The sequence below is a fragment of the Fistularia commersonii genome, chromosome 7 (genome assembly GCF_037954325.1).
Source record: "Fistularia commersonii isolate RoL2024-O1a breed Wild chromosome 7, RoL_Fcom_v1.0, whole genome shotgun sequence".
Classification (NCBI taxonomy): Eukaryota; Metazoa; Chordata; class Actinopteri; order Syngnathiformes; family Fistulariidae; genus Fistularia; species Fistularia commersonii.
Window position 1 is genome coordinate 13105468 of NC_141290.1, and position 17984 is coordinate 13123451.

At 38.7% G+C, this 17984-nt stretch overlaps 2 protein-coding genes across 5 annotated transcripts in view; one reads left to right on the plus strand and one right to left on the minus strand.

The window, feature by feature from the left end:
- Nucleotides 1-3241, plus strand: part of syt2b (synaptotagmin IIb) — a 31826-nt gene extending 28585 nt beyond the window's left edge. For all 4 annotated transcript variants that reach the window (XM_086149898.1, XM_086149902.1, XM_086149901.1 and 1 more), the window contains one exon: nt 499-3241. In XM_086149898.1, coding sequence (XP_086006024.1) covers nt 499-714 — 216 coding nt within the window. In that variant the 3' untranslated portion in view covers nt 715-3241. The remainder of the gene's footprint in view (nt 1-498) is intronic.
- Nucleotides 3214-15950, minus strand: LOC147232811 (protein phosphatase 1 regulatory subunit 12B-like). The gene is made up of 8 exons (XM_086149903.1): nt 15789-15950; nt 15555-15706; nt 10132-10148; nt 9886-10024; nt 8938-9039; nt 8516-8569; nt 8196-8246; nt 3214-5858 (listed from the first exon to the last, which is right to left on the minus strand). Exons 2-8 carry the CDS (start codon nt 15654-15656, stop codon nt 5772-5774), a joined length of 552 nt encoding a protein of 183 aa, XP_086006029.1. The 5' UTR covers nt 15657-15706; nt 15789-15950; the 3' UTR covers nt 3214-5771.
- Nucleotides 15951-17984: the final 2034 nt, after the last annotated feature.

A 17984-nucleotide genomic window follows, 5' to 3' on the forward strand; every position in this document is an offset into this window, starting at 1 on the left:
TCATCATGATCTTGTGACTAAAACTAATTTATAAAGATGGAATTGACATACAGCATGTCTGAAAATTAAGATTCTTGCAATCATTTATTAAACTTACCAGTAGACAGTACTCGATCAAACATACTGGCCACTGAACATAATGGGTTATCTGAGATGAAAACCAAATCTTTCAGTTCTGTGAATTTATCTATTTATATTTCCTTTTTTTCCCCTCCAGACAGTTCAATCAATTCTTGCTTAGTAGGTTCATTTCTTAACTTGAATGGATGATGCTAGCTGATGACCTTTACATGACTATATGCCACACACATCAAACATGATTTTGTTCTAAATATTTTGTCCATCAATTCATTTGTAAGGAGCCAAAATTGTATTAATACTCAAATCTCACAGATACAAAAATGCAAAAATTCTTGTATCTAATGTATCTGAGCTGAACTGTGTCAATGTTTCCTCTTTGAAATGATGGTAATAACTTCTGTTTCGCTTCCATTGTAGAAAATCTTGGTGGCTGTCACCGTGTTTGATTATGACAAGATAGGCAAAAATGACGCCATCGGAAAGATCTTTGTCGGCAGCAAGGCCACCGGTTTAGGTCTGAAGCACTGGTCCGACATGTTGGCCAATCCACGTCGCCCCATTGCTCAGTGGCATCCGCTGCAACCAGAGGAGGATATCGACGGTCAGCTGGCATCCTTGGCTGCAAAGAAGTAATGTACTCCAACAACCATCCAAAGCACTAACTCAAAGAAAAAAATACAGCCCTGCCCCCCCTGTGTTGCATGAGACCCATGACTTAACACATGACAGCTCATCATGAAAGTTGCTCAGAAAACAAAGACATCTTACAATATTGAAAAAATGTATTTAAAAACATCTAAAAATACAAACAAAGAAAAAAAAAAAATTTTTAAGCATTACATGTTACATTTCACCCCTTATTCTGACTAAAGTGGCACTGTGTTTCTGACTAACTGGCTCATAGATGACTGACTATTGAATCTTTCAGTTGAAGAAACTGATTCCAAGGGTGCTGAAACTGAAAGAAAGTGTTGGTGACGAAAATGCTGGATTATTGCTTTAGTTTAGTTTATACAGCATGCTTTAATCACCTTCCCATCTGCCTTGCTTACATCCTGCAAGTGTTGTATGTTTCCAATTATTGAGTGCTGACTTGAAATAGCGATATCTTGCAATAGAGAGTGCAGTAGTGTTGGGTTATTTCCTACATTGTCTGTTTAAGCAAGTAGTACAAACAGAATGAGTTAATGGTTGCTGACTGCAACCACCCATGCTTCTATGTACTTGAAGACATTTTTTTTTTCACTTAAGTGGCTCACATTTGTGAAGAAAATAAAAGCAGTACTGCGGCGTACACTATAATGTGGGGTGTGAGTCTGATAATTACAGCTTGTTTTCCGTAAGGTGTCGGCACATTCGAGTCCATTCCACATTTTTATGTCCGTACAGACTCGACGTAGGCCAGATTACAAGCGTGCCTTTCCTGAAATGACACTGAAATAATACAGAGGTTTTACTTTTTTGCTTTATTTTGAAGGGTAAATTTTCAAAGAGGCCATCACCGGAAAACAGTTGAACAGAGACATACTGAATGTGGCATCTGAAATATATCATGAGCTGCGCTGACCACTTGGATGTACAACTTTACTTATTTATCAAGTAAGGGTGCTTGTAGAATTGTAGGAATACGATGTTCAAACCAATGTCTTGTGATTTCACATAGTTCTATTTATTATCTTTCCAACAACCTCTGAATTTATCACTCCATAAATTCAATGAGTTTCCTGTGAGATATTAGGATGTGTCATTACAAGACATTTCGTAAAGGGATTCAACTTGAAAAGAGCCAGCACTTCAGAAATGTAAACTACAGACACAGTTAGCTTGAACCAAACAGAGCTGTGGAGTCACTCACACATCAGGCAACACAGTGTTTCACGTTGTCGGAAAGGCTGATTCATCAACTCGTAAGCTTTGTAGCTAAATTTAAACATTAATTGTCATAAAAGATCATGGGAATGTGACATGAGGGTATGAGTGCGAACCAGGCCACAGGACTTTTAATGTTTTAACAGCACTAGACTTTAGCTCAATGGATTAGATACTTTGAAATATATTATAGGTACAATCAAAAAACAAAACAAAACCAAAAAAAAAACAGCAATTCATTTGACGATCATTTGTCATCATTTGTTGTTGAAATTAAAACTTCTGGTCAGTCATTTCCCATTGTGCAAATTCAAAACATAGCTATATTATTCATAAGTGACTTGAAATTCCTTTTGAAATTGCTACAAGCAGCACTGATAGTTCAATTTTTTTAAAGACGGTGAAAGAAATCACAGTAATTGAGATGGCGTCTCAAAATTACATTTTCTTTTTCTGTAATGCTTTCAGTGGTGTTTTAATGCAAACATTTACCATTCCCATTTAATAATTCGGTCCAATTGCCCATAAATTATTATTGTCATTATATATTATTAGATTCTGAGGGTGAGCAGCAGCACAGGTTAGTCCGTTCATAACACTTCCTTCTGATCGTTCAACAACACCACGCAAAACTTGTTAATAGGCTACAGCATGTATTTATGTATTTACAAGATGATGTAAATAGTAGCATGTTTTAAGAGGATCCTCATTGTGTATGTGTGTTTGTGTCATTTTTGATAATAAAACAGTGTTAAAAAAGTATGCAGTGACTGCAAAGTGTATGTATTTTTGCCAAATGGGATCGAATGTATGCCTGAATAATCCATGTTCGGGTTCACAGGCTCCTTTAACGCCTAGAATTAAAGCAGGGTTGCCTCGTGCCATCTGTCTAAATCCAGTTAGTTTGTCATGATTCTGCATGATTGTCTGGTTTATGTCTTTGTTTGTCTTCTGTATCTAAGACAGTATTATAGTATGCTTGGACTACATGTAATTATTATTTCTGCTTGCATTTGTTGGGTTACAGACCAGTCAACTGTACATATATATATTTTTGAAGATATTTGTGGGCTCCTTGATATCTAGGTCAATGTGCCGAAAACTGTTTAGTCCTGCCATATTGGTGTCTTTTCTTTTTAACCAGTTGTGGACAGTAGATGATTTAATGAACTTGCTGCCTTCTTTCCTTCACACTTTGTTAAAAATGTGCTTCCTCATCTATTGCTATTCAAATAAAGCTTCTCTCATATGTCTTATTAGGCTTTTTAACATAATAAATGAGTGAAGTCAATAATTTGCAGAAGCGAACTTTCCTTTCTACTCCCATGATGCAGTTGTTTTGATCACTTTCCACAATGTGAAGTGTTTTGACTGCGGTATGCCACAGTCAAGCGATCAGTACAAGTTTGATTACATACATCTATTTATGACAGTAACAGTTTCATTGATAAATTTTGAAGGGATATGTTGCCGTTGTCACTGTGCACTCTGAGATATCTGTAATTTTGCCATCAAAGTTCAAACAGGTTTTGTTTTTTTCTTCCGTGCCTTCTTTTTTTTGTGAAAGTCAGTGTTTGATAAAACTTTAAATCTTTACATAAAGATAAATGTTGATAATGAATAGGTAATGGCAGTCTATTTTTTTACACTGTCTCAGTAAAACAGTATTTCTTTTTTTTAATTCATTTGAAAGCTTCATTCCATTCTATCATATATTATTATTATTATCATTATAAAAGGCACAAAATAAAATCCTTTTGTTTTTTTTTGCAACATTTTGCAAGTCAGAGTTACTTGCAGCACGAGGCTCAAATAGGTCGATACACTGTGATATATTTTTTTTCTTCTTTTTTTGTATAATAGCTGTCATTAGATACCATCTGCTCTTTTGTGTATTTTCAACAGAATCAATGGCGTCACATTTAGTTGACTGATGGTCAAATTTTCTGCAATGCAGGCAACAAAATCGCAGTCTTCCTGGGTCTCAGGAGCCTCTCCTGGCAGAGCAGACCCACACTGTGCAGAAATAACATTCAAAATGCAATATTGACTACATCCCTGCTTCATTGGTGGTTCATCTGTCATCAAAATCCTCCTCAGTGACCGTAGCCATGACACAGAACACCCAAAGAATCCTATTTGCCTACATAGCAGCACAGATAAGGAAATTTCCACTTGACCCGTGTTTTTGTCTTGTTGTGACGCTGTGACAATAGATGTGCCTTTGTGAATTGCAAAACTTCATTCTCAACACCCGCCCCAAGTTCAGACCAAAACATTTGAGGTTATGAAGTATATCACACTATGTAGAACTCAAGGGACATATGGGATGCTGTGTGTTGTCAGAATGTGATTGCCGGAAATAAAGGCATTTTGAGTAGCCTTGTCCAGTGTTTTGTGTAAATCTGATGGATTTAGTGAAAGGAGAGGCTGCTTTTCCAAAAATGGTCAGTCGGTGGCATCATATATCATAGAAGTCAATATGAGGAATCATTACAGCATTTCCCTGAATCATTTGGCTAAACACATTACAACACACACGCACGCACACACACACACACACACACACACACACACACACACACATATGTGTTTATACCTTTAGCCAGTTTCTGTAAAATTACTTTTGTATCATTATATCATTTTTATGTCAATTATTTTTATATCATTTTGCTCCAAAGTGGTTAACAGCGTTGCCTTATTCACACACAAACATGCAGACTGACTTGCATACCTGATGAGGTGTCATTCAGAGTTAGGCCACACCAGATGCCAAAACAGGATAATATTCCATTAGCCACAGACTTTATAGTCATCCGATGTTTGCCAAGAAGCATAAATGTCCTTCCTCCGAAGGATGCTGCCTGATTATCTTTTAGGCATACAAATGGATTCTCTTCTCATTCCCTTTTTTTTTTTTTACCTTACATTTGTTTAAATTTTAACTTGTTGTGGATAGGATTTGCTGCAAATGAGTTTGTCATATGGGGAAAAAACAGAGAAATTACACACCGGCACTTGTAATAACTCTTCCACTCCAGCAGGTGTTTCTGTGTGCCTGTTTTCACAAGTATTCTTTGGCTTTGTAGGACCAGGAAGATCAGAAGCCTCTACAGGTCTCTCTCTTTCTGTCCTCTGACACGGTTTGCAATGATTTATTTTCTGCCTCCCCCATCATTGTTCCTCCAGTTTCAGTTTTGTCAGTTGTTTTTTTCCCATGGACCTTCCCTTTTTAGGCTTTAAGCACCCATCAGTGTCACAACCTTACCGCAGGTGTGTAACATTAACATGCAACATTGGCATAAATTTGGATTGGATGAGGCCACATTGTCACTGATCATGTTCCTTTCACTGTGTTTGTGTTGTAGGTAAGGAGAAAAATCAAACCTTTTAAGACATCACATTTCGAGGTAAGGCTATAAATTGAAAGCTGCAGCTCCTGGGATACTGGGACATTTACCAGGTCTGTGTTTCAGGGTCATGGCGGGCACCCATAGTTGGTTCCTTGCCACTACTGGCAATTGTGTCCCATTTTTACTCGCAGGACTGTTCATAATGTACAAGAAAACACAATGACCTTGATAACCAATTAGCATTGTTTATGAATTTATATTTCTGCTTCTCTTTGAAGCTTTTATTTTACCATCTTGGTGCAAAATGAGTCTTTGTATCTACATGTTTCAGTCAATGACTGAGGAAACAGCGACAAACTTAAAAATGAATTGGAATAATTCTTATCAAAGTAAAAGACAAAATGCAGGTAGCGGGTTTTAAAGTGGTTTCAGGTACTTGTCCATCTTCTCATCTGGCACGCTCATGTTTCACTTCGACAGTTTTGTGATGACCCGGATTAAAGCTCCATTCTCATCCTTCAGTCTCTGGTTCTCCATCTTTAGCTCAGCTTTTACCTAAGGGGAGAGGGCACAGCTATATTTAGATGGATATGTATTTTTCATCATTTAAGAAGACATACAGTTGAGGCGGGGGGGACACTGAACGTGTCATTCTTGATCTTCTCCGGCATCTGTTTAAAAAAAATCCAGCGTCCGTGACAAAATCGAATCACTGTCTGTCCGTCGGAATCTGAGTTTCCTCGGCGGCGCATTGAGCACATCAGGTTGAACATGATGGATGGAGTCTGATTCCAGGGAATCCAAAAACTGACATGGTACAGTCTGCTAGTCTGACATGAGGTGAAGATAAAAAACTAATTCAAATAATCTGACAGTCCAGTAAATTATGGTCGATTAAAGAGATTAGAACTAGATATTCATGGGAACCAGTTGAGAAGATGCTCAGTATCTGCATACATAGACTAAATAAAGCAAATTTGGATGATAATTCTGGCTGCTCAAACCTCGCAAACTGTTATTTTGTTTTGAAAATAAAATCAAATAATAGAGGAGTGACGGTTGTGACAGTGTAGTTCCATCACTTCTCCGGAGTCAGCTTGTGTGGGCAGCATCTGGGGCAGTGAGGCCCCGACCTCCCTCTCGCCCGCCACATGGTCCTGGTATTCTGGGGGGACCCCAGGCGTTCCCTGGCCAGCTTAGAGACGTCGTCTCTTCGCCGCGTCCTGGGTCTTCCCCGTGGCCACCTCCCAGATGGACATACCTCCCCTGGGAGGCGTCCAGGAGGCATCCCGACCAGATGCCCGAGCCAACTCATCTGACTCCTCTCTATGTGGAGGAGTAGCAGCTCTACTCCAAGCTCCTCCCAGATGCCTGAACTTCTCACCCTATCTCTAAGGGAGAGTCCGGCCACCCTGCAGAGAAAACTCATTTTGGCCGCTTGTATCCACAATCTTGTTCTTTCGGTCACAACCCACGGCTTGTGACCATAGGTGAGGGTAGCAACGTAGATCAACCGGTAAATTGTCTTCACCATGACAGACCAGACAGATCCTTCCATTACTCGTGAACAAGACCCCGAGATACTTGAACTCCTCCACTTGGGGCAGGACCTCAACCCCAACCTGGATTGGGCACTCCACCCATTTGTGGTTGAGCACCATGGTCATGGATTTGGAGGTGCTGATCCTCATCCCGGCCGCTTCACGCTCTGTTGCGAACTGCTCAGGTGAGAGCACCAGTGAGATCATGGCCCTAATGAAGTCAACAGAACTACATCATCAGCAAAAAGTAGAGAGTCGATCCTGTTGCCACCAAATCAGATCCCCTTGATGCCCTGGCTGCGCCTAGAAATTCTGTCCATAAAAGATATGAACAGAATCAGTGACAAAGGGCAGCTCTGGCGGAGACCAACTCTCACTGGAAACGGGTCAGACTTACAACCGGCAATGCGGACCAAGCTCCGACACCCATCATATGTGGACCAAACAGCCCATATAACAGGGTTCGGTACCCCATACTCTCAGAGCACCCTCCACAGGATTGCCCACAGGACATGGTCAAATGGCTTCTCCAGATCTGCAAAACACATGCAGACGCATTGGGCAAACTCCCATGCTCCCTTGAGGACCCTGCTGAGGGTATAGAGCTGGTCAACAGTTCCACAACCAGGGCGATATCCTGGATCTGAGGTTCCAGAGGTGTTTTGAAGTGGCTTACTTCAAAAACTTGGTTGTGTGTTTACCTACAGCGTCAAAGTATGAGGTGTAGGACAATCTTAGGTATCTTGTGTTAGGCCGGAGAAACTCTGCAGTGGTCATGGGAAAATGGCCAAAGTTAAGAAAAAAAATTCAGTTACCAAAAAGGAAGCCGGTGCAGACACACACCCTCCCACCCACCATGCACACACACACACACACACACACACACACACACACACACACACACACCCAGAGTTAGACTAGACCAATTTAAATACATGTAATAATGCCTCTCTGTTATGTACGTGTATTTCCAGAGCAGCGTCCAATGTTTGTTAAGACCTCTCATTCACAGATAACAAGAGCTTTTTGTTTGTATCCTCTTGGGCGTAACACAGCAGACGTTTATGACGCTGATGTCTCAGATGAATGCTGATGGCTCACTCACTTTAAAGTGCTCACACATTCCACAGTCATCAGAGCATGATGGTGACAAATGATGCCACCACGTACCAACAAGACATTGTGTTTGGGGGTCTATTGTATTCCTCATCTTCTCATGGCATATGAGCTTTGGTTTGAGCGAAGCTGCCACATGTCAGATCTTTAAAAAGGCAGTTCACACAATGCTTCAAATTGGAAATTAATATATGTTTAAGTATATATGTTTCATTATGTTGCATGTCTGAATTACCTTGACCTGCTCCTCCATGTCTGATATCTTCTTTTTAAGGACCCAACTGTCCTATGAAGAACATTTGACAGAAAATTGAAATAATTAATTTTGGCGAAAATCAATTATTTCATATTTAATTTTCATATTTGAAATATTTAATTAATTTTCTCATCATGATAAAAAAACAGTCTCACAGCATAAAGTAAAAATTGTAATCAGTACAAATAAAAGAAACATGGACAAGTGCTATTCCAGCAACAAATTAGCTGGTGGGGATAAAAGACAGTACATTGATTATTATTATTATTATTACTGTTCTTGTTATTATGGGCTCATACCTTTTTTTCTTGTTCAAGCATGTTGGACCCACATTCACCTGTCCTCCCCTTTTGCTACAATGAAAAGTTCATAAAACAATCTTAAATTAGTTTGAAAATATATTCACAATGTTCAATACAATCACAGTAAGTCATGGAAATCGAGACTACTATCTAATAGACATGGTATCCACTGCCGACATTAATATATTTCAGAAATATCTCGCTATAATTGACGTCCAATGTCTGTCAGAATTCATTTTCCAATCAACATGAGAATATGTGGCAGCTATTTCTGTGTGTCCTGCAGTAAAAAAAAGAAAAAAAGAAAAAAGAGGTCTCCCTTGTCCCTTTCTGTCCTTATCAGTGTTTTGTCAGCAGCCTCTCCGGCAAAATATCCCCCTGGGTCTAATACAAAGCGAGGGCAACTGCATATAAATTACCTGAGCTCTCTGCAGCTGCTCCTGAATCACAACCAGCTCCTGTTTACTCGTTTCCAGCCTGGATTTGAGCCTTTGATTGGTGGCCAGCGCCTTTTCATACATCTACAAAAAATCCAGTGATTAGCGTTTCAGTGTTTCAGCAACAATATTTCATTGTTGCACTGTGCTTTTTTTCAGGAACAGTCCCAAATTAAACTTAACAACTCTGGCAATCATTTCTTTCCCAGTGCGATAGTTGAGCGGATTTGGTTGCGTTTTGAGTAATTGATCATTTAATTACCAATAACGGCAATGATCAATGTACAATATTGTACAATACCAGTCAAAAGTTGGTCAAAACCAACCAACCAATTGACTGGTACAATACCAGTCTAAATCTACATGGAAGCTTTTATTGGCATTTTGATGAAAAGGCTTAGGACTGAAATCTTTGAAAGATGAATATACGTGGAATAAAGGCAGGGGTTCAAAATCTCAAAGGAGGATTCCAAGAGCACCTCATTTGTGATTCAAATTAATCACAATCTCTTTCTATCAGTCAAAAATGTCAAGACATATTTAAGAATTCCTCTATCCGAACTCATCAAATTAAGTTGATTATCTCTCAACATCCATTAATATTTAAATTTTACATTGACAGCAGCAGTGAATCATCACATTTGATAATCATTCATTGTCACAAATTACTCATTATTGTAGGGGTTACTGTTTTTTTCATTGTATTTTATCTTATTTCGTTTAAATATTATGTGTGACAACAGAGAAATCTAAAAATCTATGTCTGATCAGAGGGTGAAGTGTCTTCATGTGTATTAATGAAGTGCTGGAACTCACGATGAAATGACAACCGCTAAGACGTCTTGTCATAACACACACACACACACACACACACACACACACACACACACACACACACACACACACACACACATAAACAGTATCACTTGCCCTTTTATAGTCATTACACGTCGTGTCCTCTTCTGCCTTTTTCCTAGCAGACAATCTGTTCTCCCTCCTCGTGAAGTAGGACTCTGTGTTTTGGGTTGTAGTGTCATTTGAGGCATCAGACAAGCCACCCGTGCTCAACCTGCAAGCATGAGAGACCTTTGAACTATCAGCTCAGTGACAGATAGCCCAACAGCTGATGGTTTTTAGTATGTATAATTGCTGAATATTGAAGTAGATGATACTTACCTTGACAACCGCTCATGCTGAAACAGAAAAAAGTGGTGTTTGATCAAAGTTGGACAAACATCAAAACCAACACACTGACAAGGTAATTTTTGTTAAAGCCTAAATCATTTTCTTTATAGAGCCTAAACAAATAATTATCCAACTCCAGATTGTGTTTGTGCCCGAATTTCAGTTGCTGCTCATAAAACACCAATAATGATGATGATATAGCACAGCTTGCCATAGTAAGTCTTTGACATCTCCTGATGAGAAATAAAACGCTTTGAACAAAGATGTTGGAGTTGCGTGTCTATTACACAGCTGGAGTTAAAGAGCAAACATAATTTAGCTGAGGGGACAGAGCATGATCACAAAACATGACAATGGGGTCCTATAGTTAGTGAAGAGGTCTCATTTTATTTTTCACACACATTGAAAAGTGTCTCATACGTCTGTCATCAAAATGATGTGTTCTGTGTTCCTCACACAGGACCTGTGGCCAGCAGGTACGCACCATTCATAAAGGTACAGTTGATTCACATGGGACATATTTTATATCGTGCAGTGTGCATGAAGACTACCATGACTGAGTCAAGCATATCAAGGGACTAAATCTTCTTTTGCAATAATGAAGTTTCCAGGACTGTTGGTGAAAACCTTTTCCTGAAAAAAAAATTCCATCGCAATCTGCAATACCCTGCCAAGCAACAGAAGGAGAGGAAATGATCCTTTGGATAAACTGACAAGCACAGATAACTAAACACATCCAAAAAAGGTAATGGCTCTGGCAGTGGTCTCTGCTATTTGAACTTTATAGCTAAATTTGGGAGGACAGTTTCCATACTGAATTTTAAACAGGAGAGCAGAGAGAGAACAAAAAAGGCAAATTATAATTAATCTTTCATATTACAGATTTTGAATGAGATATGGAATTAACTTTGAAAGCACATATAACTTAACAGCTTTTCAAAGCATTTGTAAACATGGTTTAAATCACTCTTGACTTCTCTAACTGCTCGGTGTTGGTTAGATAGCAATAGAAGATCAGTGTGATTATTTTGCAATTATTGAAATTTTTTAAATGTTTTCCTCAGAAAGTTGTTACCTTGCTCTAAATTATCTCACTTTTCTTGTCCTAGGCCTGAATAATGAGAAAGAAGCAACAATGTCATGTTAATCACTGTTCAGAAAGGTCCAGAGAGACAGAAAAGATAAACTAAGGGAAAAAAAGGCAGCTTGGGCTTTTGTTATCTCACTGGTTAAACCAGCTTATCCACACACTTTGCGTATAGTTTTTTTTCAATATTTCACCAGAATGCAGTAACTTTGCTTTAGTTTTTTGGTTTTTGATTTTTTTTCCTTTTTCGTTGCTTTCTGTGTTCCACCCCTTTTAAACTGGATGCCTCCCTGCAGTCACACCACAGTGTTTACAGCAGATAACACCGAAACTCACAGTCGCCATCAACATAATGAGTGTAACCATAGACACTATTAGAACACACACACACACGACCTGGTTCAAAGAAACAGACTGATTGAGGGGAGATTTATATAGTTTGTCTGTATTTTGTCAAGAACAAAGTGATAGTAAGAAATGGAAGAAACTTATATGAGTGTTTCAAGGCCACAATTGCAAAGAGATCCAATGACCTCAAACTTCTTTCAGACATTTGTTTGCATCTTAAAGAACTGAAACTAAAAGTGAGCACGTAAAGTTTTCAGTTAAACGTTGTATAATCTATTTAAGTCATATTTAAACAACATCTCTGCTGCTCAAAATGTTGAACTATTAGCTGTTGGATCAAATTTATATCCCCTCTGTTTTTAATTTGGGGATTTAGGTTTGGTAACCTTAAGAGGCAGCTGGATCCACATGGTTGTGGAATCACGCTGGGATCCATCGTGCCAGGCTTTTAAATAATCTGTTTATACCTGCAAGAAAATTACTGGACCAGTTGGCATCTTTGTAGTAATTACGAATAGTTATGGCTGATCTTTAAGGGGACAAAATAATAAGGAGATTCAAATCACCATGGCAACAGTGAGGTGATGGATGGATAATCCATCCAAGTAGCAGTCAAGTATTTTTTTTTAGAAAATACCATCTCCTCTACAAAAATTCTTCACTAATGCCCCTCACTATTGGTTCTGTGTCACAAACGGTCTGCTGTGTTGGGTAACAATTGGGTCTGGATCATCTTAATCTGTTACTGTTTAGAATTCCGTTGATGTTTTTCCCTGCTTTATTATGGCAACACTCTCTTCTTGTTTCCCGAGCTAGTTTTGCTTCCTGTAAGTTACCGTTGTTTCTGTGTGATCACCTGCGCCCTATTAGTTAATCAGTCTTTGTCGGCTCTGCCTTTTTTCCAATCAGACGATCGTCTCTTCCCTCCCTTTGTCTCATTGCCTGCTCTGGATTAACTCAGTAGCCTTTGTAAATTTGAGTTCTCGGTTCCTTTTATGTCTTTGCCTTTTCCTTGGTTTACCATTCTGTCTTACATCAGCGATCTGTACAGTTTTGTACCCTGTTCCTAAGCTCCCTTCTTTTCTGCTGGCAAAAAATAAAAGTAAATCCTTTGCTTCATGTATGCTCTTGTTGATAACATCACTTGGATCTTTTGAACAGGTAATTGCATTTATATTTGATAAGAACATCATTCTTACCAAAGAATCACCCTTTCACTGATTTTCTGTAAACACTATAGTGCAACTATCTATGTTTCCTAGCAGATAATTTCAGTTTTGTCAAGCAGCCAAGGCAAATGCTAAAGCTAGATGTTACTTCGTTATTGGATTAAATCAAAAAATCCAAATGTATTGAATGTGAAAGTATCCACTGACAACTCTGGACATGGTAAATTCCCAGACTGAGACTCCAGCATCATCACTAGTTCCTGTCTGGTTAGCCGGCCATGACTGACAAAGCCACAGCACAAACTAAGAAAGTGGCCCTAACACAGGAAAGGCCAGAGTAATGGACTGGCCCCTTGTGTTTTACCTCTGTGACTCGGCCTCCCATTTAGAAGCAGCAGCTGTTTCATCGCTGCAGTGACTCCGTAATGCCCATTGACTGATGCCAGAGGCTGGACAGGCACAATGTCACAAGACTTAAGTGCAAATCGGATGGGCGCAAATGACCCCTTTGTATGTTTCAAAGGAGGACTGATTTCATGTGTGGATTTATCATGCATTTCAGCCGTGATGCTAAGCGCCAAGAAAAGATGAGTCAGACCAAGTTATAAGCAAATGCTAAATGGTTGCGTTCATTTTTCTGGTGGCATGATGCGAGGATTGTATGGAATCTGACAGTTGAGTAGAGAAGAAGAGGGGACCTGATTTTAACGCAGTAGGGTCAAGAATGCGTTTGCGCATGTTGGCTTGCTCACCCAGACCTCAAGGGTTCGAACTCCGGAAGTTCCCTTCGGTCATTAAAGCGCTTGAAAGTCACTTCAGAAGATGACGGGGATTCCCCAGGCTGAGACGAATGCACAACTATAATGGTGCTAATCTGCAATTCTAAAAATCCCGAACCTGCTCTACTCAGCATGTGGCATAACACATTCTCTCGGTCATAAGAAACGATAATATCACAATCATTTTTTATTTGTTTATTTTCAGCAAGGGTAATTATCAAATTATCTAGCTTCTGAGAAGGCTTCTAAAGTAGAATAACACAGTTTCATTTCCCACAACACTTCATTCCTTAAGCCATGTGAAACATAGTGCCGGACATTGCTTTGCTCATTTTATCTAATCCTATGAAATCATGAAAAAAGGCAAGGGGCTCTTGCTGAGACAAAACAGGCCTTGAGGACTTAATGTGTAAACAGTTTTTTTTCTTTGCACGGACATTTACAAGATCCTGGGATATTCAGCAGACTCAGTTGGGCTTGGAATAAACCATGTCTTAAATTTGCATCTTACATAAAGAGATGCCAGTTAAAACCTTGACTTTTGTAACATTGCTTAATGTATGTGAACATCTCTATCACTAATCTGTCCTCCAACCCCACAGGATCCCATGAGGAACCACTTTCCTGCTGGCCAGCTATTCCCAAATGGAAAATGTGAGAGTCCCGTCGGACCAGCAGAGATAAACATCCATAAATATTGAGTTCCCACAAACCAGTCCTAAGCACTCTAGCCCTCCTCCTCATATGTTCTCTGTCACCCTCACTTTCTCTCCCATTCACGATCGCTCTGTCTCTCTCTCTCTCTCCTCATCCTCTCTTCCTGTCTAGTGTTCCCTGTCTACCCGTCTGCCTCGAGAGGATTCCTACTTAGATGAGCAAAAGAGAACTAATATCAGTTCTCGAGCAAGTTTTACCCCGCCTTACTCACACATGCCTGCAGTGTACAATTTGGTTTTAAAGTTTATGGTTTACAGGTCTTTCGCAGCATATCATTATATGAGAGATTAAAAGTGGACCACTCTGGGAAGGTCATGGCACCACTTATTTTGTAATATCCCTGGGACATAGTACCAGAAACATGTACAGGCAATGCCAACAAATCTGTATCATTTCCATCTCAGGACCATCCCGGTGTACAAATATGCTAAACTTTTATCAACAGTGCCATACAAATGAATTTTTTGTGTTTGCCAACATCAAGCTAAAAACTTGCAGTGCCAATAATGCAATGGCAAAATCAGTCCATGTTTCAGTATTCAGTGGCTTTGCTATAAAGTTGAAATTAGAGAAACAGAATGATCATCTGAGTGCAGAGCAACATGTTACTTTATTTATCTAATTTAAAAATAAAATTGTATCGTGAAAGAAGTGCAAATGCTGGTAAAACAGGAGATAGAAATAAGGATTTATTTTCAAATTTCACAGCAAAAAATGCAAGGCAGGGAAATACAAGCAGGGAAAATATTATTCTCCTTGTTGACCAGATACATGGATTAATAACTAAATAAACACTGACCACTGTCACATTTTAAGATTCTTCATATTTCTACATTGCACTTTATTGAATATATAGACAACTATTAAAAAAGGATCTATTCTTAAGACAATATTTATGACCAGCTTAAGGTAGTCAAGTTCCGCAATTCTGTAAGATGAAATATTCCTAAAAAAGTTAGAGTACATTATAGAATTAGGTTCCCAATAAAAAGTATTTCTGGCAAAATTGTGTCCATTAGTCCAACGGCTGTAATGAGTAGGTTACTTACTAAAATAAAGTAATTTCAAAATAGGCAGTGAATATAATTATTATTATACATTATTTCACCTGAGATTGCCATTATATCAAATCACGAAGGTAGATTAATTTTAATTTTGACATTTTTTGACAAAGCCGAGAGGCAAAGATATCCAAGACATGATTGAAAGTAATAAGTTTGACACAGACTTGCCTTGAAAGTTTTCAACATGTCAGCGATGGCATTTCTTCTTAAACCAAACAGAGTGAAGAGATCAAAATCAATCAGTGCTCACCCTCAGGCTCTTGGCAGTATCAGACACTAAAGGTGGAGAGGAGTCAGAGAGAGTCTTTCTAATCCGTAGATGATCCTTGTTTTGGGAAAGTTGATATGACATCGCTGGGAGTTACTACAGCCACTGCATACAGCTGTGATGAGGTCCACACTCTTCACAAAATAGAAAAAAGAAAAGAAAAAGGTTCTTGCATAACATGCTTTAAGAGGTTGAAGAAAATGTTTTTTTTCTTACCAAACAATGACTTAAGGTTCCGAAGTAAGTTTGTCCCTCTTTAAAGTCAGACATACAAGTGTTATCCCCATGTGATCGTGAGACATTACATCTGATGAGAGTGAAAGACCACCACAAGTGTGGATCTGTGGAGGAAGTGGTGGGACTGGGATGGAGGCGGGCTGTATGGAGCATGTGTGGACACTGGGATCTGACAGCGGTATTGTTCAGTCTCCAGGGACACAGGGTCATCCTGTACAAAGAGGAAAAATGAAAACACAACATCATTAGTCGCATTAATGATTTGTTATGATTTTGTTGGAGCGAGACAGGCATCCACGCTCCCCAGGGTTATAAGTGTAATAATTGTTTTAAAAGGCACACTTTTTTTTATTTTTTATTTTCACTTTAATGAAATGAAAATGTGTTACAGTTTGCCAGGCAATTCAGTCATATTTCATAATTCTTGTACAGTCAATAAGATTGGTTTACATATTTTTATTAATTGGTGTTGGCATTCATTACTGTTCTCGAGAACCTCGTAAACAAAGGGAACAAAAACAAAAGCATTTACAAGGCAAAATCATTTAATATGTAGCTGTCATGAGATAACTCAAATTTAAATCAGATCTGATCAGTATCTCAGGTATTATAAGTCTTGCAATCGACTTTGTGATCAGACATTATGACCTCTGATAACAGGTGATAGTTCTCATGCTTTGATTCTGAATGTAGTTTCAAATTAAAAAAATCTGTTATTTAAAAATTTCACACTTATTCAATGGCAGATCTAGTCAGATAAGGGGCCTGAGGGTTCCATTTAGGCCAGAGCTTGTTTGAAGAAACTGCAGAAAATGTCTGCTTGGAGAGACACATTCAAAAGTGAGCTCATACCCTTGTCCACTGTCTAATGATCTGATGTCTAATGTTTGTTAATTTCTTAAAACCTGGAGTAGCACAATATGAATATATTGTAACCAGAATGGTTTTGTAAAATACTGTACACAAATGATTTGAAAACATGTCCAAACAAATTATGGTTCTGGATCACAAAAGAGCACCTGCAGGATTTGTTCAGCCTTAAAAGCCAGATCAATACTCTTCAGTACCTACATATACAGCTCCATATCAGACAGCCCTTTGTCATTTTTAGTGTGAAGCTCAGAAACAGTATTTCACCGGATGATAGTTTTGGTTCAGAGCAAGATTTAGAGCAAGAGTGACTAAAAACATACCTGCGATGCTCAATCTAGATATGTGGGTCTAGTGCTCTTTGTCAGTCTGGGCCAAGGGACTCATAATGTCCTAATCTGTCAGTAGGTTAATGTGCAAACAGCTCTGGTGACCATGAAAGGCTGTTGCAGATGAACAAATGCCTTAAGACTTGATGTGGCTGCAGCCATACTTTATGTTTAATCCCATCATAGTTTTTCAAAATAGATCTCAGATTTGAAAAGGAAGTTTTTTGGTCAGCTCAGATTTGTTAATGCATCTTATTAATGGTAGTGTTTCTGGTAGACTGGCCGGCGGAAACCCAGAATCCTTATGATGAATGTTGGGAGCTTTTCGTGGTTGTGCTTTAGAGAACTCCATTGTTGAATAGCTGTACAATGTTGTGCTTGATGTGTGACTTACCTGCACCATTAGTTGCTGTAACGGGAGGGTGAACCCTCAGTCTAACTGTAAGACCTGAGTGTTAGGGCAGTTGAATTAAAACCATTTTCTGAAGAGCATAATTCTGAGAGCAACTTATACTTGATACCCTTTTACTTTGCCGATACCCTTTTACTTTGCCAAATCCCAACTCGCCACATTATAGTGAACTGTCACCACCTGCTGGTGAAAAGTGAGAAGTTTAAAAAAAATACACAAAAATAACAAAAACGAATAGGTAGATAGATAGATAGATAGATAGATAGATAGATAGATAGATAGATAGATAGATAGATAGATAGATAGATAGATAGATTAAAAACAACTATGTATGCTCTTCGTTCCTCCAAATATTTTTCTTGTTTTTGACATCACACCAAGAATTTTCAATTCCACTTATTGAGTGTTACAGGGATTAAAATAATGCAGAGGAAATTTTGTGTTGGTGTGATTGAACCAGTTCTATACCGCCAACTAATATAGCCTCAACTATTAATCTAGATTTGAGCTTTATTACTTTTTTGAAAGTATTAATAACTCTTGTGTTAATTCTATTAAATTCGT

Excerpts from the sequence above, each read along its gene's own strand:
- LOC147232811 (XM_086149903.1), bottom strand. The coding sequence starts at position 15,656 with ATGTCATATCAACTTTCCCAAAACAAGGATCATCTACGGATTAGAAAG. Across the intron at positions 9,040-9,885 it reads CGTGTAATGACTATAAAAGG|ATGTATGAAAAGGCGCTGGC; the intron begins GCAAGTGATACT and ends GATTTTTTGTAG. Across the intron at positions 8,570-8,937 it reads AGCAGCTGCAGAGAGCTCAG|CAAAAGGGGAGGACAGGTGA; the intron begins GTAATTTATATG and ends TTTTCATTGTAG.